Genomic DNA, 26930 nt, shown 5'->3' on the forward strand with positions numbered 1-26930 from the left:
AGCTTCCATCACCCCTGGGCACGCTGGGTTTGTTTGAACTTTTCCCTCTCTAAGGCTGCCTGCTCTGCTAGACCTGCACCCCTCCGTGCCCAGGTGCAAGGCAGGGCCTCCTCTCCCACAGGAGGACTGCTTCCTTTTCATCTGAACCACCTCACCCCTCGCAGGTGTGTAACAAATGCAGCCTTCCTTTGCTCGGGGGTGAGTCCTGCTGTGGGGAGTGAAGGTGAGCAGTTTGGGAGTGAGCTCTGAGGCCTTAGTGCTTAACAAGCCCTGGGGCGATGAGCTGGGCTGTTGAAGGACAGGGAAGGTTGAAGAGCAAGCCTCGGGAGGATGGGCCCGGCTATAGTCGACATTTCATTACAGCTTTTTCTACCCTGGGAGTTCCAAAAACTATAAAAACAGATAATGGCCCAGGTTATATAGCACACAAAACACAAGCATTTCTTCAACAGTGGGGAATTCAACATATTACAGGTATTCCGCATTCTCGCATAGGCCAAGCAATTATTGAATGCACACATAGCACCCTTAAGGCTATGTTGCAGAAACAAAAAAGGGGGAGTTCAGGGTTAACCCCACAAGAACATATAGCAAAAGTTTGTTATGTTTTGAATTTTTTAAATCACTGGACGGAGGATGGACCTCCTATACAGCAACATTTCAGGGGTTCTAAGAATTCTGAACAAGGGAAAGCTCATGTTAAAGTACGTAATCTTGAAACTCATGAATGGGAAGGCCCGTTCCTTTTACTAACCTGGGGACAAGGGTATGCTTGTGTTTCCACAGATAAAGGACTTCGTTGGGTCCCTGCACGATGGGTTCGTCCTGCCTTGTCTTCTGTCTCTTCATCACAAGAGGGCTGACCCAGCCATGGTTTCCCGCTCAGCCAAAAGAGAACATCTATAGCCAATGCGAATGGACAAGACACCCTGTGCCTGTTGGTTGCCACACCTAAGAGGACTGCTGTTGGAAGCAATGGCAACCTCAAATCCTGTGGACACGTGGGATGGCTGGGTGGTATAATAACACAGGTGCAAGAAATTGATTTGTTGAGATCTGTAGAAACAGATATGTATCTGTATTTTCATTATACAGTTCAAAACCAATTGTTAGTGCAGAACGTTAACTGTTCTTTAACAGTTTATTTGCTATGAGTGAAAGAATTGTATTAAGAATGTTTGTTTTACTAGCTTTTATTAGCTTAGACTGTTTCTTATTAACCCAGCCCTTAAGCTTTGTGACAATAAACGAGGCTTTGAGTCTGCATTAACTTGAGTCCGTGTCATGAAATGCCACATCCTGCCTGCCCACTCATGAGTAAAAATGCCTCCACCCTTCACTGTGAACTTTGAAACCCGTGTGTTTCCCCTACCTTTAAGCCACATTTATAGAATCATAGACTGATTTGTGTTGTAAGGGACCTTAAAGATCTGTTTGGTTGCAACCCCCTTGGCACAGGCAGGGACACCGGGTTGCTCAAAGCCCCATCCAGCCTGTCCTTAAACACTTCCAGGGATGGGGCAGCCACAGCTTCTCTGGGCAACCTGTGGCAGTATCTCACCACCCTCATAGTGAAGAACTTCTTCCTAATGCCTAAATTTCCTTTCTTTCATGTTAACACTATGTTAACACTAACTTTCTTTCATGTTCCCACTTGTCCTGTCACATTCCACCCCCCATCCCCTGTTTGGAGGCCATTGCCGAGCCCTGGGTGTGTGCAGGGAGAGAGGCCCCATGTCCTAGGATTGCTGCTGCATCTCCATCACAGCTGCGGGTGAAAGCCCATGGCATCACTTGAAGCTGGCTTACTCAGAGGCTGAAAACCTGTTGCTGCTTTTGGCTCTGGGTTTATGAAGGGATTGTCAGGTGAGGTGCCAGGTCTGAACAGAACAGGTGGAGTTTTGGGAATGGGGGTTCCTGTGGTACTCCCCAGGTACCCGCAGGAGTCCTGCTGTATGTGTCTGTGTATCAGACACTGCTTCTGCTAAAGGGCAGTTATGCCTCTGCTGTATGCTTGGTTTTGTAGTGTGAAGGTAAAGGCTGAAAAAATACCTTCATCTGTTCTAATAGGAGGGTTTCCAGTCTCTCCCAGAGGGAAACTGATTGCAGGGTAAAAGTACGTGCTGTTAGGGAGCAAGTAAAAATTGATTTCATAGGACAGATCACTTGCTGCTGGCCGAATAAACAGGAAAATGGCACTGTGGTGTTTTTTGATAGATTGCTTATGAAGCAGACCTTCTTGGGACTGAGGTCCTGGCATAAAGATGGATGGTGGCGATGTAGCAACAAAGCAGTGAAATCTGCTGGTAAAGGTCTGATTCTAATTTCCTTTTTTGTGTGATCCCCAGGAATTCAGATGTTCATCTGCAACCGTGAACACTACGGTTTCCTTCCCATGCCCCTGAAATCACAGCAGACACTGCAAGAAGAAACTGAGAACTTTGTGCACATGTTAATCGAGGCTACGAGTAAGTTGCTGTGCCCTGCCATGATGGACACTGCAAACACCAGCCCTCACTCCCAGTAACCCCAGTTAATGTTTGTGGAGCTCTCTTGCCAGCAGCCCAGCTTTCTTCCCCTTGGGAACCTGCATCCTGATCTGACGGTTCTCATGCAGTTTTGATATGCGGTTTTCCATTTTCTCCCCAGGGATGTAATCCCTTCACAGTCAGGTGAACCTCATTCACAAAATCCCTCAACTTCCCCAGATAAAAAGCAAATATGCATCTTTCAGGTGGAGTAGATGTTACAGAACTCAGTTTTTTGTCATGATGTCTGTCTGGCACATGGCTGCTGGCTTCTGCTTTGCACCATGGATGCTTTCTGCTGTACCCACTCCTGGCCTGACTTCACATGCCAGCTCCCTGGGGCTTTCAGCCCAGTGATGAAAACACTTGGCTATACCTTGTATCGATGCAACATGTATGTGAAGGTGATGCTTGGGATCTCTCTTCCAGTCGATCGTCCATTCATTACCTAGAGGACCTGGGTTCTCCCTGCTGGTGAGTTCTAGCCATTTCCCCCAGAGTATATTATCTTTTCATGTAGTTAGCTCTTTCCTGATCCCTCATCTTTTGGTCTTAAGGAGAAAATAGCCATTTGTTATGTGGGGAGAAATGCTGAGCTTGGGAGAACAGAAAGGAAAGGGCTCAGGACGTGCACTTTGCCTCTGCTGTTTGCTGTAGAGACACAAGGCCAGTCAGGTCTGTGAGCACTTCGTACCTGCTATGAGAGCCATGTTTAGAAGTGTGGACTTTTGTGCAATGGCAGTGCCCAGCAAATCTTTGGGCTTCCTGTCTTGAGGGTATGGATGTTTGAATCCAGCCAGGAGGAGATGGAGAAGTTGGGCTGAAAAGCAGGTTATTTCCCCAGTTCTCGTGTGTTTCCTCTACATCCGACTCTGCAGAGCAGCTTGGCAGTCCTTCCTTTCTGTGCCAAAACCTGGTCTTTTGGAAAACTCTCCTGCTTTCCAGTGACAGAAGGGAGTGATTTCTCTCACCTGAGAGAAACACTGGAGTTCTGGAGCAGCTGTGGGACACAGGCTGTCGGCTGGATTCTAGCCCAAGTTGGGTATGGTCAGGGGTGATTAAAAGCATGCATGCTGTCTCTTTACTGGGGCAGCTCCTCCCTCTGCCCTTCTTGGTTGCCACATTTTTCTGCTATGGCCTTAAGTAGTAGTGAACTACAAAGACAGCTGCTGACAGTGGTAGTGCCCCAAGAAACCACAGAAATTCCTCTCCCAACTCTGCCTCATGTTGTGAAGAGGGCAAGCATTGAGAACAGAAGACTGGATAGGGCTCTGCTGTGCTTTAATTAACCAGTGCTTGTGTTATTCACAGAGCCAGCAGACCTCTGTGTATCCTTCTTGCAGGGTGGCAGTGGCACTGTGACCAAGGGAGTTGTGTTGATCAGGGGAGCCTTTGTTTTCCTGGTGGATCCTGCTCCATCCGTTTATAGGAATTGTAAAGTCTGAACCTGATTTGGCTCTCTGCATTTGAGTGTCTGTGTTGAGGACAGAGCTGGTGTAGTTTTTTTCCATGTTGTCCTTTGTGGCTGCACTTTATTTATCTAATTTATTATTTTTGCATTTGTACTGAGCTGGAATTTGATCTGGTCCTTACCGGGCTGCATTTGCTTGCCGGGGACTGAAAAATATTGCTGACCCTCTGCAGTGTACCTACAAATGAGGGCTTAAGTTCTCTGCCCTCCACCAGAGAGTGTCTCCTCAAGGCCTAGGTGAAGCCCTGCCCAGACATCTCTATCCCCAGTGTTGGCTCTCTGCTAGGCTTTCTGCTCTGGCAGGGATAGCAGTGGATTTTCAGTGCCTGAGGCAATGACAAAAATCCTTTCTTTATTGTGTCCTTGTACTTGAATGGTGGCCCCACTGGTAACACTGGTGGCCCCACTGGTAACACTCAATAGAGGCAGTGGCAGCATTGTGGAGAAATATGTGGGTCAGTGTTCCTCTAGGACTCAGGCTGGAGATGGCCAAGATACTCTGTGTTTAATATAAATCAAAGCATCCTGTATCTTTGTAAGTTACAGACTTTCCTGTGACTGGTCTTCCCTCACCTTTATTGACCCTCAAAGAGCAAGTTTCCCTTGTGAGCATCCCTAAAAAATGGTTTTAAGATCGAGAACTTGCCTCTAAGCTTTCAACTCAAAACCAACTCCATTTTTTTGGCAAATTCTAAGTAACCTGAATGAAAACACACCCAATATTTTCAAAAGATGTGCTTTTCCAGTGGGGCTGCTGGAGAAGAGTGGATGAAGACTCCCTTTTCTTCCTCAGTCCCAAACTGGGAGGCTGATGGCTTTCTCTTCTATCCAGATTTTCATGATCAATCTGAATTGTCGGAAAGACAGGCAGGATCGGATACTGCGGACTCTCTATGAGCAGGAGATTGCAGTCAAGAGAGTAGAGGCTGTGCATGGAAAGTGAGTTTAGGCTGGGGTTGCTGTTTGCAAGGAGCGGGATGTCCAAAACTGCTTAACACCATCTCATTGAAAGCCCTGACCTCCCTTCTGGTGGGGAAGGCTGGGCTGGGGGAAGAGGTGAGTATCACTTTTATCTACCTAACAGTCTGTTTGGGGCAGTTTTGCTCTCCTTCTTTCTTCTGCAATTTTTCAGTTTCCGTGAGAGAACCAGGGCAGGGTGGTTCAGACTAAGGTGAAAATGGGGTTAAAATCATGCTGATTTCTATGAACTGTAACGCTTGCACACAGTTCAAAGGAGTCGGCAGTAAAAGTGAGAGCAATTATCTCCTGGGAAGGCTGTCCACCCTAGTGCTGCAGAGCTGTTGTGTTACACTGTAAACCCTGACATTGCCCTTTCCAAGTTTACTCTAAGGTGTGTCAAAGCCTTTTTATAATGAGAAATCAAAGCAGAAACTTTTGGTCTGGGAGTTGCAGAAGGCATCAGGGAGATAGGAACCCACATGCCATTTAGAGATCGTGAATACTTTGGCACCCGTCAAGGCCTCTTAGGAAAACAATCTGAGCCAAGCACTTGACACATTGATGGTTGCACAAGAAGCTGTTAGAAGAGTTAAGGCTATGATTTGTTGGCTTGATTTAGAAATGTAAATCAGTAAGTTAATTTTTCTCGAGGTTTTTGAGTGAAACCAGTGCAGGCATTTCTCAAGATAGAGGTTTTCTTTGAACATCAGCAGCGTTTCCCGTGTTGTGTCCGTGTCTGACTTGAATTCACTTTTCTTTTAAATGGTGATAGATGTTTTCTCTTTTCTCAGACCACTTAACACGAGTCAGCTCAAAGCTCTCAGCATCGGTATGCTCCTGGGATCCCGCGACCCATACTCTTCCAGGCCACTAACCAGAGGAGAGATTGGCTGCTTTCTCAGTCACTCTTACATCTGGGAGGAGGTAAGGAGTTTGCGGGTGCCTTGGTGTTCCTGCAGGAAGGTGCTGGGTAGGTGCAGGAGGTGGGCACATAGCCAGTCCTAGGGCAGAGCATCAAGTACGATGCTGGTTTCTGGAACTGTAGGATGGAACCATTTTCCTTGGTTTGTAAGGGATCAGGCATGGGCATTTTCTTGAATACAATATTCAGCTTTCTCATCTCTGCTTTCCATTTGCCAACAGAGACAAATGATGTCTATCAGAGTATTTCCATGACTGTTTGCAAACTATCCAGTAGCCTGCTTGGAGCAAGTTTGTTTCGGAGAAAGGCAAGAAGGTTTTGAAGAACAAATGGTGTTTCAAAAACTTCCTTTTTTTATCTCTTGTTCTGCATGTGGGCTGAAGCAAGTTCCAGCCAAGTCTGCTGACTGGCTTTTTTGAGTTGGCATGTCATGAAGATGCTTAATAGCAGGCACCTCTGTTACCTGAGCTAAGAGATCTTGTTTGGGTGGTAAAAGCTTCTGTCTGTCCCTGGTCACCTGGGAGCGACGCTTGAGAGGATCTGGGCTGTGCTGGCCGTAGATGCTGCAGTTACACAGGCCGACATAAACGGGAGGGATTATTTCATGTACAGTGTGGCGGAGACAGGGAGAAAGACTTGGTACTGAAAGAAGACTGGGCAATGGCAGTGGTTACTCAGATGAAGACAGCCCTCTGCCCTGGGTGGTGGTAGCTGCAGCACTTCTCAGCAGGGGGGGCACTGCTCCAAGGAGCCTAGAGCCAGCAGGAGTGACTTCAGTGCTGAGAAGTTGGGCAATGCAGATATCAGATGGCAATGTGGGAACCAACATACAGGGTGTCTTCGCGCATGTGTTCTTCAAGTTGTCAGGGCCAGACTCTGGATATGCTAGATTGTCCTCCTTCACAGACTTCACAAACACTTTCTCCTAAGAAGGAGTGTTTCCTGAACAGCAGCTTTAGTATCAAAGGCTGCTGCATGTTCCTTTGAGGAGGTGGTTGCTGTGCTCGTACAAGATGGTAGCTCTTGGCTTCTAGATGGTGCAGCTTCAGGTGGGGATGTGCCACTGTGATCGCTTCTGAACCTTTTGTTTCAGGTGGTGAACAGAGAACTGGGGAAGATGCTTGTTATTGAGGACAATATGTGCTTTGAGCACTAGTTTAGAATCATAGAATAGTTAGGGTTGGAAAGGATCTTAAGATCATCTAGTTCCGACCCCCCTGCCGTGGGCAGGGACACCTCACACTAAACCATATCACCCAAGGCCTCGTCCAACCTGGTCTTGAACACTGCCAGGGATGGAGCATTCACAACCTCCCTGGGCAACCCATTCCAGTGCCTCACCACCCTAACAGGAAAGAATTTCCTTCTTATATCCAACATAAACTTCCCCTGCTTAAGTTTTAACCTGTTACCCCTTGTCCTATCACTACAGTCTCTAAAGAATTGTCCCTCCCCAGCATCCCTATAGGTCCCCTTCAGATACTGGAAGGCTGCTATGAGGTCTCCACGCAGCCTTCTCTTCTCCACGCTGAACAGCTCCAACTTTCTCAGCCTATCTTCATATGGGAGGTTCTCCAGTCCCCTGATCATCCTCGTGGCCCTTCTCTGGACTTGTTCCAACAGTTCCATGTCCTTTTTATGTTGAGGACACCAGAACTGCACACAATACTCCAGGTGAGGTCTCACAAGAGCAGGATAGAGGGGCAGGATCACCTTTGACCTGCTGGTCAAGTTCCTTTTGATGCAGCCCAGGATACGGTTGGCTTTCTGGGATGCAAGCGCACACTGCAGCTGGCCCATGTTAATTTTCTCATCGACCAGCACCCCCAAGTCCTTCTCCACAGGGCTGCTCTGAATCTCTTCTCTGCCCAACCTGTAGCTGTGCCTGGGATTGCCCCGACCCAGGTGTAGGACCTTGCACTTGGCATGGTTAAACTTCATGAGGTTGGCATCAGCCCACCTCACAAGCGTGTCAAGGTCCCTCTGGATGGCATTCCTTCCCTCCAGCATATCAACCGAACCACACAGCTTGGTGTCATCGGCAATCTTGCTGAGGGCGCACTCAATCCCACTGTCCATGCCAGTGACAAAGATGTTAAACAAGACCGGTCCCAACACTGATCTCTGAGGGACACCACTCATTACTGGTCTCCAGCTGGACATTGAGACATTGACCACAACTCTTTGCGTGCAGCCATCCAGGCAGTTCTTTATCCACCGAGTGGTCCATCCATCAGATTGATGTCTCTCCAATTTAGAGACAAGGATGTCGTGTGGGACAGTGTCGAATGCTTTGCAAAGTCCAAGTAGATGACATCAACAGCTCTACCCCTGTCCATCAGTTCTGTAGCTCCATCATAGAAGGCCACCAAATTGGTCAGGCAGGATTTCCCCTCAGTGAAGCCATGCTGGCTGTCACCAAGCACCTTGTTGTTTTTCATGTGCTTTAGCATGCCTTCCAGGAGAATCTGCTCCAAGAGTTTGCCAGGCACAGAGGTGAGACTGACTGGTCTGTAATTCCCCGGGTCATCCATTTTCCCCTTCTTGAAAATGGGGGTTATATTTCCCTTTTTCCAGTCATTGGGAACTTCACCTGACTGTTGTGATTTCTCAAATGTGATGGCTAGCGGCTTAGCAACTTTATTCGCCAGCTCCTTCAGGACCCGCAGATGGATCTCATCAGGTCCCATGGACTTGGGCACGTTCAGATTTTTAAGATGGTCTCGAACCAGATCCTCCCCTACAGTGGGCCCAAGATCTTCATTCTCACTGTCCCTGCATCTGCCTTTCAAGACTTGGGTGGTGCGGTCAGAGCCTTTGCCAGTGAAGACCAAGGCAAAGAAGTCATTCAGAACCTCAGCCTTCTCCAAATCCCGTGTAGCCAGTTCTACTGAGAGCTTCCTGAGGGGGCCTACGTTGTCCCTACTCTGTTTTTTATTTGCTACCTACCTGTAGAATCCCTTCCTGTTATCCTTAATATCCCTAGCTAAGTTTAATTCTAACTGGACCTTAGCTTTCCTAACCTGGTCCCTAGCTTCCTGCACAACATCCCTGTATACTTCCCAGGCTGCCTGTCCTTGCTTCTGCCTTTTATAAGCCTTTTTTATCCCTTGAATTTTCCTCAGCAGCTCCTTATCCATCCAAGGAGGTCTCCTGGCCCTCCTGCTGCACTTCCTTCTAGTTGGGATGCAACACTTCTGAGCTTGTAGCAGGTGATCCTTGAATATCAACCAACAGTCTTGGGCCCCCCTGCCCTCTAGGGCTACACCCCAGGGAACCTTACTAAACAAGTTGCTGAAGAGGCCAAAGTCTGCTCTCTTGAAGTCCAGGGCAGTGAGCTTGCTGCACGCTCTTCTCACTGTCCTGAGGATCTCAAATTCGAGCATCTCATGATTGCTGCATCCAAGGCTGCCCTGGAGAGTCACATTTCCAACGAGCCCTTCCCTGTTGGTGAGCATGAGGTCAAGCGTAGCACCTCTCCTTGTCGGCTCCTCTATTACTTGCAGAAGGAAGTTGTCTTCCACAGAATCGAGGAACCTCCTGGATTGCTTTTGCCGGACCGTACCATCCTTCCAACAGATGTCAGGGTGGTTGAAGTCACCCATGAGAACAATGGCCTGTGAGCGTGAGGCTTTTCCTATCTGTCTATGGAGTGCTTCATCCACAGGTTCTCCTTGATCAGGCAGTCGGTAACAGATCCCTACAGTAATGTCCCCCATAGCTGTTTTCCCTTTAACCCTGACTCACAAACTCTCTGTTGACTGCTCACCTGTCCCCAGACAGAGTTCCATACTCTCCAGCCTATCCCTAACATAAAGGGCAACTCCCCCTCCCCGCCTGCCAGGCCTGTCTTTCCTAAAGAGCCTGTAACCTTCCATTCCAACAGTAAGAGGAAGCTTATGAAGCTGTGATGTTCAATGTGAAGGTGAACATTCAACAAGCCCCGCTAGACTGGGAGCTTATGTAAGTAACTGTTCCGCAGCCACCTGGGAACTCTTGGGCACACAGGGGAGGTCAGCAGCAGCTGCTGTGTCATGGTGGAGGTGCAGGTTAATGCTAGAGTGCAGGAGAAGGCGGCAGAGACTTCTCAGTGGCTCTTGCCGTCAGGACAGATCTGCCTTCTGGGGCAGGCTGGAAATGGTGGTGTTAGCTCAGTCCTGAGGTTTGGGCCATGTCATCTTTTCTCCCGTATGAAGTCTTTCACAGTTTTACCACTCAGTAGCCTAAGGCTTGGATGTCTGAGAGTGGCGCAGGATAGAAATCTGTGAGCCTGGTCAGGGATTACTTCTTGGATTGCTCTGTTGCCCTTCCTTGGTTGACATGAATAGTCTTGTGGTCTTAGTTGCTTCAGATTCACTTTGGTTCCAGTTTCCTTGTTTTTTTTTTTACCCCTTAAGCTACATTGGCCGGAAAAGGGTGTGGGTGCAAGAGCCTGAGAAAGCCGTTCCCAGTGTCATGAATTTGGTGGAAGATAATTACTCATATTGGGCCCTGGGGTACGCAATCTCTTTACAAGGGGCTCAGAAACTCATCAGAGCTGAGCCTTTCAGCAAGATGCTGCCTGTAGATGAATTTCTGCCAGTTATGTACAACAAGCACCCTGTGTAAGTAGTAAGTCTTTGTTGCTTATGTTGATGTGAGCTGGATCTTGTTAATGTCCTTAAGCCAGATCGTGTTGGTGTGTCTCACTTCTGTAGCCTGGTTGGTGGGAGACAGGGCTACTCATGCTTTTTGGCTCTCTAGAGCAGAGCTCCTGACACAGGTCAAAGGAGGTGACAGACCTGCTGCAGAGGGGTTATTGTTCACAGGCCCTGAACCAAGCAGGCACCGGTCCCGAGACATTTGGCTGTCTCTGGTAATGGAGGAGTTCGTTGTATAGGTTGTGTGTGGTTGTAAGACGGGAGGTTCTGGCTGTAGAGGGTCAGAACTCTCTACTAGAACTCTACCCAGCAACTTCCTCCACTCCCTGGGATCTGTTTGCTAGGTGGGTTGGCTTGTATCTCTCAGTTATAAGCAGTGGCACTGGTGAACGTTCACTCTGTTACTGGAGTGATTTTTCTCTCCTCTTTAGAGCAAAGTGCACGGAGTACAATGAGTCCAGAGACTTGAAAGCCTTTTCAGCAGAACCCCTCCTTGTTTACCCTATGCACTCCACGGGGCAGCCAGGCTACCTCAGTGACACAGAGACCTCTACAGTCTGGGACAAGGAGACTGTGTCAACAGACTGGGACAGAACACACTCCTGGAAATCCCATCAGCAGGGCAAGATCCACAGCGATGCCCAGAACAAGGATGCTCTGCCTTCCCAGTCACCTCTCAGTGAGCCGTTCTCCAGGGATGAGGTATGACTACCCACTTCCCCTGGGACTCTGTTGACAGCTGAACCTGCCTCACACATTAGCTTTTCACTCTTGAAAGTTGTGACCTCCTTCTTCACATGGCCTCCTTCCCACTGCTTTGAATGGCAAAGCAAAGATGTTGGATCTGCCGACTAACCGAGTCACTTAGGACTGGGTGGGAGATGAAGAAGGAGAAAGAACAAGTGTTTCCAAGTGGCAGAAAAAAGGCAGAGATGTGAACAAAAGCCCTCACAAGCTTTTGTAAAAATCCCCAGCCTTGAACAACATCTTTCTATAGTTCTTCATGTAGAACGCTGTATTTATAAAGAGGTGTACAAGTGTTAATACCTGTCTGGATAGCTGTAACTGGGCTGCTGTGTAACTATAACTCCTTGTAGGTTTGCAGGCTTTTATAGCCCTGTGCATTGAGAGAAACTGCAGGCAAGCATTTGGGTTATTTGGTTTTGACACTGATCCCTGTCAGAATCAAGATGGTTTCCAGAAACGTTGAGGGCTCTGGAGCAGCGCTCCTCTGTAGCCTCTTCTCCCTCATTGCATCTCAAAAGAAAGCTGTTGCTAGCTTCCCCTCCGCAGACTTCAAAACTTGCTAGATCCCATCAAAACAGGCCTCCCAGCCCAGAACTGATGTCTTGGCATGTCTAAAATCTTGGAAGCTGGATGGTAAAGTGGAGGGTTTATCTCTGCAGTGCCTGAAGGGAGCACAGGTGGAGCTCGTCTGTGTCATGTCCTGTTTCCTTCCCCCATCTCAATTTATTTCTTCAGGAAAACAAAGCCTGACAACCTACTTGCAGGCCTGCTTAATTAGGCCATAAAGCCAAGCATAGGACCTCTAGGAACTTAAAATCTAAAGTTTGTTTACAAACTGCTTCCACTATCCTCATAAAACCAAAACAACCTACAGAAATGTTAGTGTTGTCAACCGTACTGTTCTCAACAGCCATGACAGAATTGTGCACTACAGCTCTATTAGGCACAGATCTCAAGCTACAGATTGCTGTTGCAGCGGCTGGGTTGGTTGGTTTTTGGTGGTGATGGTGGTGGCATTTGGGTTTTTTACGTTTTTAATAATTAGTGATTAGTGTTGTGCTTTCTGCTAAAGAAGACGTCTTATTGCCTGTCAGCAGGTCTTATAATACATAAAACCTGGTGCAAGATGAGCAGCTGTGTATTCTTCATTGGGTGGGAGTAGCCGTGGCAGGGAAGGCCAGCTCAAGAGTTTTGCATCTCTGTCACTCTGCCATGGAGTCACTGGCTGTAAAAATGTGCCTGCTCCACAGCTACCACCTAGAAGCCACATTCCTTCTGTTGTCCAGGCTGGAGCAGGTGCCCATGTGCCATGGTGAGTATGAAGAGCAGCTCTGCTGTGGGCCGCCACACACAGCCTGGGTCATTCCTTTCTGACAAGCCCTCTTGCTTCCTCCTCCAATCTTGTTTTACGAGTGCCAAGTCTGACCTGCTTGGAGCACGATGGCCATCCCAGAGACGTTGGTGAGAAGCTTGGTGTAGCCTTCAGAAGCAGGACTCCTGTATGCAACCAGCATGCTGTCAGGTGTCAATGTGGATATGAGTATGATGTTACTAAGTTGGTCCATCACATCATGCTTCTCTTGGGATTGGGACCTGAGGCTGATTTTGCAGAGTAGCTGTTTCTCGAGGCCTTTAGTAATGCTATTTTGAAGGCTGGCAGCTGCTGGAGCTGTGGTGGGAAGGGTGCATGAGAGGACAAGGGACTTAGCTTGGCACAGCGCATGGTAATGTTCATTTGCATCCGAGTCTGTCAGAACAGGAGGGATGAATCAGCACGGGTGGGTGAGCCCCTTTGGCCTGGAGTAATTTCTCCAATCCAGTATTGTGGCTGCCTTTGAGTATGTTGCTTAGAAGAGATGAGCATATCTTTATGAACTATGTATACACAAAAAAATAAGTAGCTTAGCTTTTTCTTTTTTTTTTTTTTTACCTTAGAGATTTGGTAATGCTCATGCACTGACCCTCAGACACAGAGGTAAGCAGGTGCTAGCAATATGGTTAGTAAGTTCCTACTCACACTGACAGCTGCAGGAAAAAAGGAAAATTATTTATGACATGAGCACAAAAATAGGAAAAGGAAGGAAAAGATACCTTTTGTTGTAACTGACCTGCATTTTTGGCCATCTAAACAATATGAAGAATCTGACCCTTCTGAACCTTTGAAAATTTTGCTCCAGATTTTCCTTAAGTTCCCCAGTTCGGGTTCCTCCCCACTGCCCTGCTCATAGTGGAAGGCCACTGTGGCTCAAAGACCTATCATGCTCTTTACCATGCCCAGTACAGAAAAGATGGAGCTGCTATAAATTCTCCACTGAAGGTCCACAATGATTAAGGGATGGGAGCATCTCTTACATGAGGGTAGGCTGAGAGAGCTGGGACTGTTTACCCCAAAGAAGAGAAGGCTCAGGGGGAATCTCATCAATGCATACCAGTATCTGAAGGGAGGGTGTAAATAAAAGGGATCTCTTCACTGATGCCTAGTGACAGGCCAAAAGGCAGTAGGCACAGGAGGTTGAAACACAGGAGGCTCCACCTGAAACAGAAGGAAACATCCTGGTTTTTTTGTTTGTTTTTTTACTGTGAGGATGGCTGAGGTTGGGGCTCTGGGCTCTTGGAGATACTCAAAAGTTGTCTGAACACAGATACACTGCAATATTATAAGATTATTAACTCCTGTTGGAGTTCTGGAGAAGTTTCCTTAACAGCAAAGTATACATATGTTTAAAGTAACTGCAATGGTCTGTCTGCATTTCCCCTAGAAAGAGGGTAAGTTACTTACCTGTTAAATTTCACGTAACTGTTTTTTTCTTCAAAGGAAAGACAGAAGCATGCAGGAAGAGCAACAACTGGAAAATAGGTGCCTTTCACTATACTACACACACATGGGTCTGATTGTTCACACTGTTATAGATTGGATGCCACAAGAAAAACTGACAAAGGTAAACCACCACCAATTAAGTGAACTCCTTTTCACCTTGCTACATTCCATTATGGCCATGCACCTCTTTTCTTATACAATTCTCTATACAAAAGTGTTAAATTCAGCCTGTGCTCCTCCATTTATAAAATGTATACTTTTTAAGTCACTCAAGCAGCACACTGACTTTCTTAAAAACATGATATTAAGGATCATTCCTTTATCCAGAGATTGTGCAGTAAGGAGTGACAGCAGGGGGAGTGCTTGGCTGAACAACGCAGGAAAGAGAATGAAGTATCCCTATACCCACTTTTCTACCCTCCTTAAAAACCTACAGATGTTTATAGGTAACTGTGAAGCACTGGCTGAAGAAGAGAGAACAGAAATGAAGAATTAAATACCAGTTCCCGTAATTCTAAGCATAAAGAGAAGTCTGACTAGAGGATAGCAATGCTTCATATTCATCCTTACCACCATTGTTAGGGACACCCTTCCACACAGCACTGTTGATTGTGATCAGACATCCAGAAAGGGCAAACATTTGATATCTGGGGCAATCTGAGGAACTGCAGCTACTATCAGAATCTGGCCTTTCTGCATCTGTCTCAGTTTTTTCAAGATGTGTGACTATACAGATGAGCGTATTTCCTGGCACCTAACTTAACTCATTTACTTCAGGGAATTAACCTCCAGATCTACTGGAAATTTCAAGCAGAATGCTTATTAGTTGACCAAAAGTCCACAAAATCAGTGCCATTTTGCTGCTCTCAAAAAAAAGTTAAGATAGAAGTCTTGAAAATAGCTGCAATATCCATTAATATCTGGGATCTCAATGTTTCTTTGAGCCCAACAAGTGAAAAATCCACCCTAATTCTCATGTCCTCCAATTCATGGCTGCATCTCAAAACTTCTTCAACAGTCAGAGGGGATCTTTCTGCACAAGGAAATCTATCAGAACACTTCTATGGTCTGTCTTCAGAAGAAGATGCAAGGTTAAATACTGTTCCTAACACAGGCTTTTGAAGACACCAAGACTGGCATGTGCAAAAGCTGTAAAGAGTTCAAAGTTTGTAAATAACTTGCTTGAAACACCAATGATATGCCTATGGTAACATTCTCTACATTTCAACATCATTCCTGCAAATGGTCACCAAACAGCAACAAAGGTCCAACAGATAACCCTCTGAAGAGCTATAGCTGGCTTTTGCTGATAGCTCAACAGCTCTTTGGAGTATTTAGTACTTACACTGGACAAGCAATCCAGTTCATGCCATTTATAATAAAGCGAACTCAACTTTCAGATTCTCTCTTCCTGTTTGCCCTCCAGCACACAAACATGTACAACAACTACCAGAGCTAGTCTCTTAGACAGAAAATGTTTCCAGAAGTTACACATTCTAATGTGGCATACATAATATTTCAGTATTCGCAAAATGTATATCTGCTTCTTCTCAGACGAGGAACCAAAATATGTATTAAGTGCAGAAGTTACTAATGCAACAAGCAACAACACAATACACATTACTGCAAAGAGCTAAGGAAGTCAGAATAAATGTAACACACAAGTTACAAACAGGCCCCAAAATTTTATTTAAAAAACATTCTCAAATGCAGCATTGAAAACAGAGAGAGTGGAATGTGCCACTAGTCAGAGGACTTACACTGAGTTGTGTTTTCTTTGATAAACTAGCACCATTGCATCACAAGTCACAGACTAAATTATTTCTAGAAGCATAAAAAACTTCCACCATTATAAAATTTCTATGAGTTCTATTAAAAATTGGTTCTCAATTTACCACTCCTAAACAGATGAAAGCAGTCTGAAGTACAAGTTTTCATATCTACTCATTGTTCAAGTTACCCATAAAAGTTTATTCTTAAGTCTAAACATCCTGATCAAGGGGAAAAAACATCTAAAGTAAGCTTCACAATTCTTTACAAACTAAACAAGTAAGAAAAATTTACTGTGTTATAAATATACACAGTACAATACATACAAGTCTAATCTTACAAAATAAGAACTTCCTAGTCCATAAAAATACTAAATCAACTACAAAATTTTCTTCTTGTTTAGTCAAGCTGTCTCAAGCAGTCACTACATCAAATTCCAAAACCACTGATGTGTTCCATAGCAGAGCAGCTTGAACATGTTCACAACAGGAAACAGCCCAAAACTTCACCATAAAACTGATTTCTAACCCTAACCACTCAGGTTTAGTGGTAATGTTAGCGTTTGCCATCTATTTTAATGTCATGAGACCTTTACATATTTCTAGACTGTTTGAACTATTCAAAGTGCTGAAAATGCAATCAAAGAATAGAGTTTTGTATCTGTTCTCCAGTACACTCTTCTCTGGCACTGGCAACAACAGCCAAATATTTATAGGTCTATGAGGTCAGAAAGGCACATGCTCCTTTGTACATGCTCAGCTAAGGATGCACAGATACGCACATGCACTTTGCTTTAAAGACCTGCCCCTAAACTTTACAAGGCTTCTTTGTTTTTAAGTAGGGAGGTTCAAGAATTTATTACAAATGACTTAATACAGATGCCTGGAATTCATAAAGGCCATGATACAAACTGCTTAAAATTACTGAGATTGTGGGTTTGGTTTTAAAATTAAGGTATCCAAGTATTGCTCCGGAGTACAGAGAAACAAAGTCTATGCTTTCTCACTCTTTATCAAGTGACATACCGGTTATAATAGCCATGTGATTTACCATCACAGTTCACACAGCATATGTGAGCATACACATAGACATAACACCCCCTCAGAACTTGTTCTTTTGTTGGAGACTACCTGCAGTCTGAATGAAAAATAAAAATATCTGAAAAATGTTTCAAGCAATATCCTTTTGTACTTACACATACAAGTACGAGAAATAACAGAACTGAACTGCGCTTCAACCAGAATACAGACTTTCACTGATACACAAGTTAACATTGCTTCCTTTCCACTCACCTGCCCTACAGTGGTCTTCTATGACATGCATCGTAATAACTAGTGCTGTTAAAAATTATGAACACATCCCTCTTGACAAAATTGACAAATTTTTCTAGGGGGCACATAGGCTTTGCGGACTGTTTATAATAATCCCTACAAAATGAGGTCTGGAATGTGACATCAGCGCCATTATACAGGATGCGGATAAAGTGATCTTTGGGTCTCTTCCCATCCTGCCACAGCTCAAAAACTAATCTGGCAGCAAATCTAGGAAATCTGGCATCTGTAATGCCCAAGGCACTAAGAACAGGTGACAATGTGACATCATGTGCAGAGTAAAGAACAAATACTTCTTCTTTCTTGCCTTCTACAATACGCTGCAGCCGATTAACAGTCTGGTTGAGGAGAGGATGAGTAGCCAATAGTGCATACAAGAAATAAAGTTTCTTTTCCTGTCTTTCTCTCTCATCCTCCAACTGATGTCTTTTGATCACTTTGAAGTGTTCCATATCAATGCAGCCAGTTTTGGTACACGGAAAACTGACATTGTGGCAAAAATAGCACAAGAGAGAATCTATTGGGTTAGAAGCTCTCAACTGCCTGGTGGGAATGCCTACAATCTTTGCCATATCCACATATATTTTCTCTAAGTCATTGTTTTTCACCCGCAAACTGTACTGTCTGCGCTGTTCCTCTTCCAGGTAGTGGTTTCGCATAGGACAGTTGCAGCTTCCAGAGCAAAAAATGGTGCTCCACTGATGTCTGATGTTAATTTTCTTCCAGTCAAAATCTGGCAAAAAAGTGTAGAGCAGTGCCAAAGCACTCTGCAGGGTTCGACTTTTTCCTGTTGTCTCCAAGTAAAGCTGTTTTGCTGTCCAGTCACTCAGAAGCAGTTTATGTTTGTTTATATAAATATCTCGCAACAGTTGTCCATTTTTCAAGTGTTGCACAACCCCTGAAAGAGAATTTTAAAAGAAGTTACAACACATGATTAGAATCTTGATTTTTTTTTTGGAGGGAAAAAAAAAAGCACTGCTAGCAGTCCTACTGATAAATGAACTATTAGTTTAAAGGTCAAAAATGTTCACAACTGAACTTCACCTATGCTTAACTATTAGGAAAATTGCATGTAATGTCAGATACCTGCTATTCTTCAGTATGTCTTAGATTGTAGGAGTTAAACTGAGATGTAGATAAATAAAGCTGGTTCCTTAAGATTTGTTTCAAACCTTAGTGTTTTTCTGGACTAGAGACACAGACTGAATGGGTCTACCATAACTGAAAGACAGTTATGAAGATGGATCCAGACTGCAGCTGAGTCAGGTTTTCAGACAGGCAGTGAATGCTGCGCTCCCTGCAAATTTATGGCAGCTGGTAAAACTACCAGCAGCCAGGAAATGAACACACAGAATATAAACTAGTGTGTAAACTCACAAAACACAGTGGTGAGGTGTGTCAGTTGCATCAAACTTCCTTCTCCAGATTTCTTCAGGGAAGTGCTACAATTGCTCAATAAATCTTACACTAAGGCTCTGCCTTGATCCAGCTGGAAAGGAAGAGGGTGCATATCCTTGTCACATGCCAAAACCTTTATTCCAGAATCCACCTTGCTTGTGTTATCCTCCCACAGCAGCAAAGCAGCAGGCATGAACCCTTTATGAACTAGATCATCTATATAGCTTACTACAGGCAATACAAGTCCCAGATATTCTCTCAGTTACAAGTTGTGGGCAGTGTTGAGTCCAGTTTCACACACAACATGCTGTGTTAGGAGGAGTTCCTCGGTAACCTGACTAGGTTTCTCCTGACATCACTTTGCAAGACTTGACACTCGCTTAACACAAACATTTCTTCTGGTGGGATCCCAGAACTTACGAGAATACGACAGGCAAGTTTTGGACTGAAGAATACAGAAGGTCCTGGAAAGACAGCTGGCAAGTGGAAAATGCCACTAACTCCTCGGATCTTCAACACTCTTTTTGTTCTCCATAGGCAGTCTCCAAACCTACTGACTACCCAGATCCACTGTGATATGCTCTTTCCGTCATTGGTATTTAAGATAAAAAGAGCAACACATTAAAAAGCAAGGTGTGGGAATAAAAAGGAATGGATCAATGTTAAAATTTGAAAAGATATAGGAGAACAAAAAGTGTTATTAATATGAATAGTCTGTTAAATTCCTGAATGTTGAAGAGAAAAATCCACGTGAATAACCCTTTTCACAATCGCATTTCTGCCCAGTGATGCAACAGTATGTTTCCACGTTTGTGGGAAAGCATTTCTATATGTTTGGTTCTGACACACTGATATGGATATATGCAGAAAAATAAGCACAGCAAACAAACGCATGGACTTCAGCCCATATTAATTCATCTGGCTATTCTGGGTGGAGAACACAAAAAATTCCAAGAGCTGTGGAATCTGTTTCATACAAAGTGACAACTTGTTTCTATACTTTTGCCTTCTTACCTTTTGTTCTCCTCATATTTTCTATTGCCTGCTGACAGCAGTCCCAGGTCTTTTGCAAATGGCCCTTTTATCGCGGCTCTGATCCACCACTACCATTTTCCCTCTCCAATCCCAAACCCTTTATCTCTTTCTAACATTCTCAGCGCCCTCAGCACCACATTACTCTCAACTCTCCACATACTTTCTTCTACATAGACAAATCCCTCACTGCAACACTTCGGTTACCTCCCATCTCCCCCACCTCTTTGCTTCAGATGAACTAAACAATATGTTCACTAGCAGAGCTCAGCAGTCTTCTTGTCATAAGTAATACTGGATAAAGTCTCAAAACTTCAACTTTTAAAATAGTTGTTTGGAACTTAATTGCTAATATTTCCACCTTTCCTCCCAATAAATAGCTCAGCAGACCTGATAGATGGAATAAGAAAATAACTAATTTTCCTGTGGAAAAAAAAATACAAAAAAAATTGCCAAAACCCACAACCTTGGGATTTCACTACAAAGCTTGGGGCAGGGGAGGAGAGAAGGAAAAAGCACCATGTGTAAAAAGTTTTCTATTTCTATAATACAAGCATCATATTTATCTATTACATCTGAATCCCTTGCAGGGGACACAGTAGTTTCATCATAGGTAAAAACTGGCAACTAAATTCTTTAGTTCCATGGCCATGCTGAATTACAAACCCTTACAGACCTTCCTCAGGAGGGACTGAGCAATGCCATTTTTTACAAGGGTGACCAAGCAATTTTGTGGTGCGAGTGCTCTGACTTGTTACAAATAACATTATTAAGAGATGGCAAGCGTGATGGACCTGTAACAGAACTGGCAAGCTATAGGATAAAGCACAGTTTCTAGAACTGTTACCACTTCTACTGTAGAGACTCTAATACTATATTCATATCTCAGCAGAAGCTAGGCTATGACCAATATTATATATTTCCCATTAAAAAAAAAGCATTTATTTCAATATAAAGAAAAATAGGAGATCCCCTTTCAAGCAGACTGTATTTAACAGAACAGAGGAAAAGACAGAGCTCTATTGGAACTTACCCGTCTGTGTTAGTTCTCCCATTTCGCACAAAGAATGGCTAGGGTAGCGAGGCAGGCTGATTAGGGAACCACCCATCTGGGCTGCAGACCCTTTTGACATATGTTTAATGAAAGCTTCAAGCCGAGGATGAGAAGGTTTCCTAGAGAGGTAAACCAAAATGTGAAAACTTCCCAAAGTATATGGAAAAACAGCTCAGGAGAGTCAAGCGTTCTGACTATATCAGCTCAGACATTTCATAGTGTGAGGTTATTTCCCACTGAGACAACATCTGGTCTCACTGAAGAATTTTGAAAGTATGCAAAATTAACCTAAGTACTTACTAACTACCAAAGGCCTACAGGGAAACTTGTCATGTTAAAACTATGCTACCTTTTGGTGATTAATTTTGAAAGTTGTTTTTTTTTTTAAACGCAGTCACTAATGCTGTTGTGAATTAAAAAAAAAAATCCCTACCAAAAAATACTCTGTCCAGTTTCTGAAGTACTATTGCACTTTAACGCTATGACCAAAGGCACTAACAATCTAAAAGGGTTCAAATAACCAGTAGTTTAAGTAGATGATCTTGAAGGTATTCTCAAGTTTTGTAACGTACTATGTTGATTACAATATCAGACACTATTTCTATTTTTATTTGAACTAGATGATCTTCAGGTCCTTTCCAACACTAACTATTCTGATCACTTCAAGCTCCAAATCAAATAGCACATATAGCCTCAGTTAAGTTGCACCTGGAAAGTAGTATCTGGTATCCCCATTAAAATTGGAAATCATTGTTTTGGGTATTGTACCATTACCCAGGAAGAAAGAGACCAACACTGCTGGACACTTAAAAAGATGAGATACTCCCACAATGCACATAATGAATGCAACTGGAAAAGAGATACAGACAAAAATGTCTAAGTTAACTCACTGAATTCAAGTCAGGGAAAGAATGCTTAGATCTCCTAAACTGTTCTGCAAATTTCAGATACACTACAGGCTCTGTCCATTGTTGTACTACTGTGTGGAAAACTACATACACAAAAAAACTCCACTATGATTTAAACCTTTAAAAAACTAAATCTACAATCACACTTCTGCAACAGAAATACATTAGATAAGTAGGGATTTTCTTTGTTAAATGTCAACATTCAAGAAAGGTCACAGTCACCTCTACTTTGGTGCAGAACTAAATAAAAAACTGGCAACCCAACTCCACCCCATACAGTCCTCATCTTAATAGGGCTTTCAGCCTGAATACAGTAAGTGTTTTTTATGTTACTAACAACAAAAGTATATAAAATAGAAGATAAACTGGATCAGATAACTTTTACAGAAATCTGGTTTTAGTGTTTATTGTTCATATTTACACTTTGCTAAAATGATCAACTATTGTGATAAAAAAACTTCAGGTCTGGAAAAAAAACCCTTCCAGAGTTGCACGATCCACAAGAGGGAGCAATAACACTATTAAAGTAGGAGGAAGTGTCTAATAGAAGTTTGCTAGGGCAAAGACATTCATGCTTATACATAGAAGAGACAACTAAGACACTCCCAAGCGCAAAAGCACCTCTTGCAGAGCAATGCTCACAGCATGCATGTACAGGAGGTCTCATAAGAATCAATACCTCTGTCGACAGAGAGGCAGCACACTGTCATACCATTTTATAAAACTTGAATTTTCTAGTATTTAATTTACCTTCAGAAAAAGAATATCTTGTGAGTAAAATGGTACAATAAATTCTGGTGCAACTGCCAGCAAGATAAAATGTAAAATGAGACAAAAGCAAGGTGAGATAAAAATATCAAAAGAATTTTTTTCATATTTACTTCCAATTAAAAAGAAAACCACCCAATTTATGGCATTCTAAATCCACAGCTTCTTCTGTATATTATAATTTTGAGAATTCAACTGAAGATTAGTATTTGAGAAGTAGAGCTACATAGAAAAGGTACTGCTCCTTTCCAAAGCAGTAGAGCTTCCTCTTACAGTAAGCATACATTAGAAAGCTTAATCCAGCTCCAGAGGTGAATTAACTTTTTGTACATTTCATTGTTTTTACAGCCCAGCAGTGCAATCTAAAAATGGAAGAATCAGGTTGAGAAAAAATTAAATTAAACTCATTCGTAAATAGCTTTTTAAGCTTATTACAGATGTAGCAGGCTGAACCCCCAATGTTCTAAACTTTGCCCTTTAAAAAGCTATAAACACGAATAAATTGTCAGTCATAATTTTCCTTAAACCCTGTTTACTTAATTAGCAATTTCTGCAAGTACATGTGCAAGAAAATGAAAAGAACTGCATTAACCATTCTGCTTCTTTTGCTGCTTTGCTTACAAAAATCTGAATACTAACGGAATCAAACCCACACCGATAAAACTGCCTCAGCAATCACTTGTGGAAAGGAAGAAAGAAAAGAAGAGAAAGAAGTATTTATCAGTGCTTTGCGAAAAGATTTATCTAAAAAGTGGCAGGCAAGATAAACTAACATCCAACATAAAATAATAACATATATGGTAATTTATAAAATCATATTCCACTATATTAATATAGCTTTTCATATATCCATTTAGATTCAAGTTACTTGACTTTGGATTACATTCTTTTTAAAGTGAGCACAGGTTAACCACATGCTTGCAGAACTAAATTATGAAATACGACTGTTAAATGTATTTCTGAATATAAATTCAAAGCTTACTACTTGCTAAATACATTCCAGGGGAAGAAGAAAAAAAAACCCCAAAAACCAGCAGAAGTAAGAACCATTTTGCCTGACAGGGACAGACATAAACTTGAGAAGAAACTTCTTCTCAGTGAGGGTGAAGAACCATTTTGCCTGACAGGGACAGACATCTCAGGCTACAGTATACTTTTACCCTGAATGTAATCCTCATGTATGTAACAAGATTCTGAACAAACTGGCAATTCTCTGATTAACCATGTATAACTGAGCAAATAAAAACTTATTTTTCTCAAAAGCAAAATTCACTGCACCACTCAGGCCACCTGGTAACAAAAGATTCCCCCTCCCTGCTCCAAGATTTCTCTTTTATTTAGAATAAGAATCCTCCTGTTGAATTGGCCAATTTACAGATGCTGCAAGAGATGGAGTATCTAGGCAACACGACCAAGACTGCTGGGACTGTTTGAGCGGGAAGCAAAGAAAATCACTCAGTTGTATAGTTGAAAAGACTAAAATATCCTTAAAATTAATTTCCATAAAAGTAACCAGAAAATAAAAATGGGCTAAAGAGATATCATTCTGCACATTGCTGGACATTATGACGGTAAGTTACCACATTTGGAAAATGTATTTATACAATAAATATTTCAAATTGTGTCAGAACATGGAATGGCTTTTCACCTAACACCACTAGTAATAAACACACTTTTTCTTAATTTGAATATTTATTTCCATCTTTAATGTCTGTTAATTTTCCTTTTAATTATCTTATTTTTGTAAAATAAAATAAATTTTATCTGTGACAAAGCTGAGAACAGTTATTTTCCCCTCAAATAATGAATTCAGCTTTTTGTTATTTACAAACTAAACGCTGGGATAATGGGCCCAGATTTAATAGCGCAGTTTTCATGCACTAGCATTAAAATGGACCAACATTTAAATCCTTATTCAACATTTAAATATCTTATTTGTAAAGGTCTTAGGAAGCTTTAATACCAAAATGTCACCTCTTTATTGCTACACTGTAACCAGCATACACTGAAAGAAACCATCCTGTGCAACTATTTGAACTATGGTTCAAATGCCAGCAACTGAGCGGACATCTTTTCACCCTTTAATAACAATTTCCCTTTTCCTTGAGGAGCTGAGCTACAAAAAAAAAAAATAGAAATGAGGTGGTTGTTTTTTTGGATTAATTGCTTGATTGACTGATTGATTTGTTTATTTATTTATTTATGAGAAGCGAACACTAACTTGCTGGTTGTTCTGAATTAGCACAGCAAAGTGAGAAATATAGTACCAGGGTGAGCATATGTACATGACACCTCAGAAAATTTGCTGATTGATTTTGGATGGTTACGCTATAATGGCACAAAACACTGTGAGAAACAGGCACAAAAATACATCTATTGCATCTATTATAGACATGCAAAGGTATGAAATCTTATTCATGCAGCTTCACATTAAGTTTAAAGATATTATACAGCAAACTTTCAAATCTTGCATAGCAGTGGAACAACTTTGTTACAGGACATTCTTGTACCCCACCCCATGAGACTAACTGAATTCAAGACTTCAAGGTCGATATTTAGGAACTGGTTTGGGAGACAATGGGGCTTTCTGCCCCTGGATAAAGCAATGCTCAGACTGAGTGTATGGAAGCCTCTTTCAGTAAAAAGCTAGCTCTTTGAGCTGGTTGCCTCTGTTTAAATATTATCATCAGCAGCACAGCATGGAGATCATTGCTAGATTTCATAGTCAATTCACAGAGCAAAAAGAAAATCACCCTTGCTTCTCAGGTCTACTTGCCTCAGGATCATTCAGGAAAATACTGCTATTGATTTATATTGTCTACTTGTGAAATACTTGCTTCCCTTCTGATCCTTGTTAGCAGAAATTGTTTTTATTAAAGAATTAAAACATAAATAGAAATCAGATCTAGTTTTGCTCCTCCTTTGACCTAAACTGCAAAACAGACCCAAAAAAGGTCAATTTGGGTAAAAATTCCCCACCTGTTAATCCTTACATTTATTAATTTTAGGATTACTTTTATCAAAATTAATTCCTCAGTGGGAACAGGCTCAGATTCCTTTAACATTCTTCCCTATTTAGGCTACTAGACCACTGAACTACTGTCTTATTTCTACTACGTATACTGTAAAATGAAGTACAGTGCAAGCCTTGTTTCTTCAACAAACGTGATGGTCAACAAACCACAGCATCCACTCTGTCCTCCAACTCATTAAATTGAATGCTCTTTTGAACCATGTACAAGTTTGAGACCATATATCGCTAAAAATTGTCAAGTTACAGAATTTAAGGAACAGACATGGAAAGACATCCTCCTGACAAGATTACAGGCAGCTCCAGTTTATTTAATAATTTACATGTTCATAAAAATTCAGGAGTGGCATAAATAACATGTTTTTGCCATCATGCAAAATGCTACAGGCCAAAAAAAAATATATTGGTCAAGGTTATGATTAAAAAGAAACTGTCAGAAAAAAAAATGTAATTATTGAGATTAATTACTGTGTCATTTAATTAAAAGTAGAATTATGGAGAAGTAAACTTTTTACTCATCTTACCTCTGTAACTGCACAGTGCTGTCCTTTTACAGCACTATAGAGTTCTGAGGTCTACATGCCACAAGAAAGAACTTGTGGAGGTGGACATTTACAAAAATGAGATAACTTTTTCCTTCCCAAATAGCATTTATCTATGCAAATGTCACTTTTGTTAATAAATGCAGAATTTGAAGAGGACTGAACACATCACAGGCAGTTGCAGAACCTTCAGTGTGTCACTTGGTGAGTAAACATGACCATGCCTTGCACACGCAAAGCTTTGGACAGAGGAACGTTACCTTTCTGTAATCATATAATAGATATACCAGATTCTGTCTGGTAACTGAATCAAAGGGCAGTCCCTTTTCTCTTTACTTAAAATGAAAAAACATACAACTTCAAGCAAAAATAATGTGTTTTCTGTGACATTTAAGTAGACAAAAAAAGCGTTAGATCAAAGGACTATACTGCTTCCTTTTAGAAGGCAAATGAATGAAAGAGCCACTAAAACCAACAACAGATTATTGCAGTCTACAAAACAGATAGTTACAACAGCATCAGTACTGTTGCGGCATATTTATTCATAAAGGTCTTAGAGCCTTTACATTTTTATAATGCTCTATAGTGATCCAGTCTACTTCATTGCTCTTCTGAGTTTCTAGAGAAGTCAGAAGAGGCCTCAGGAGACCTTTCTTCACCTAATTCTGGCCTGCATCATGCTTTGACCTGCCTCCAAGTCAAACCCACACCTCCTTTAGCTTACAATATGATACTTGCCTCTCCCACACTTTTTGCTTTCATTTTTCTGGCAGTCTCAAGACATGTGCATATTGAACCTAAAATTCAAACGTTTGTTACTAAGCTTCTTACGATTAACATCAACACCTTTCAAAATGCCTCAAAGCATATGCTAATTAAGCCAGCATACTATGAAACGACAGCATCTTTCAAAAAGCATTTCTTCACTGTCTTGCATACAAACTCAATGAAGAAACATTGCATATTTTTATATGCAATATAGTACATTTATAATTTTATGAGTATATACT

General features: G+C 42.5%; 2 protein-coding genes across 9 annotated transcripts in view; one reads left to right on the forward strand and one right to left on the reverse strand.

The window, feature by feature from the left end:
• Nucleotides 1-4420: 4420 nt before the first annotated feature.
• On the forward strand, nucleotides 4421-7037 carry LOC130595567 (procollagen galactosyltransferase 2-like). Its single transcript, XM_057402444.1, has 3 exons — nucleotides 4421-4938; nucleotides 5751-5883; nucleotides 6975-7037. The coding sequence occupies exons 1-3, from the start codon at nucleotides 4811-4813 to the stop codon at nucleotides 7035-7037; spliced, it is 324 nt and encodes a 107-aa protein (XP_057258427.1). The 5' UTR covers nucleotides 4421-4810.
• A 9824-nt stretch (nucleotides 7038-16861) lies between these two features.
• Nucleotides 16862-26930, reverse strand: part of PXYLP1 (2-phosphoxylose phosphatase 1) — a 64373-nt gene continuing 54304 nt past the window's right edge. For all 8 annotated transcript variants that reach the window (XM_057402427.1, XM_057402432.1, XM_057402428.1 and 5 more), the window contains 2 exons: nucleotides 20651-20790; nucleotides 16862-18085 (listed from right to left, as the gene is read on the reverse strand). In XM_057402427.1, coding sequence (XP_057258410.1) covers nucleotides 17154-18085; nucleotides 20651-20790 — 1072 coding nt within the window. In that variant the 3' untranslated portion in view covers nucleotides 16862-17153. The remainder of the gene's footprint in view (nucleotides 18086-20650; nucleotides 20791-26930) is intronic.

The sequence above is a fragment of the Pezoporus wallicus genome, unplaced genomic scaffold (genome assembly GCF_028554395.1).
Source record: "Pezoporus wallicus isolate ANWC-B61680 ecotype Strahan unplaced genomic scaffold, APGP_CSIRO_Pwel_v1 contig_6665, whole genome shotgun sequence".
In the NCBI taxonomy this organism is placed as follows: domain Eukaryota; kingdom Metazoa; phylum Chordata; class Aves; order Psittaciformes; family Psittacidae; genus Pezoporus; species Pezoporus wallicus.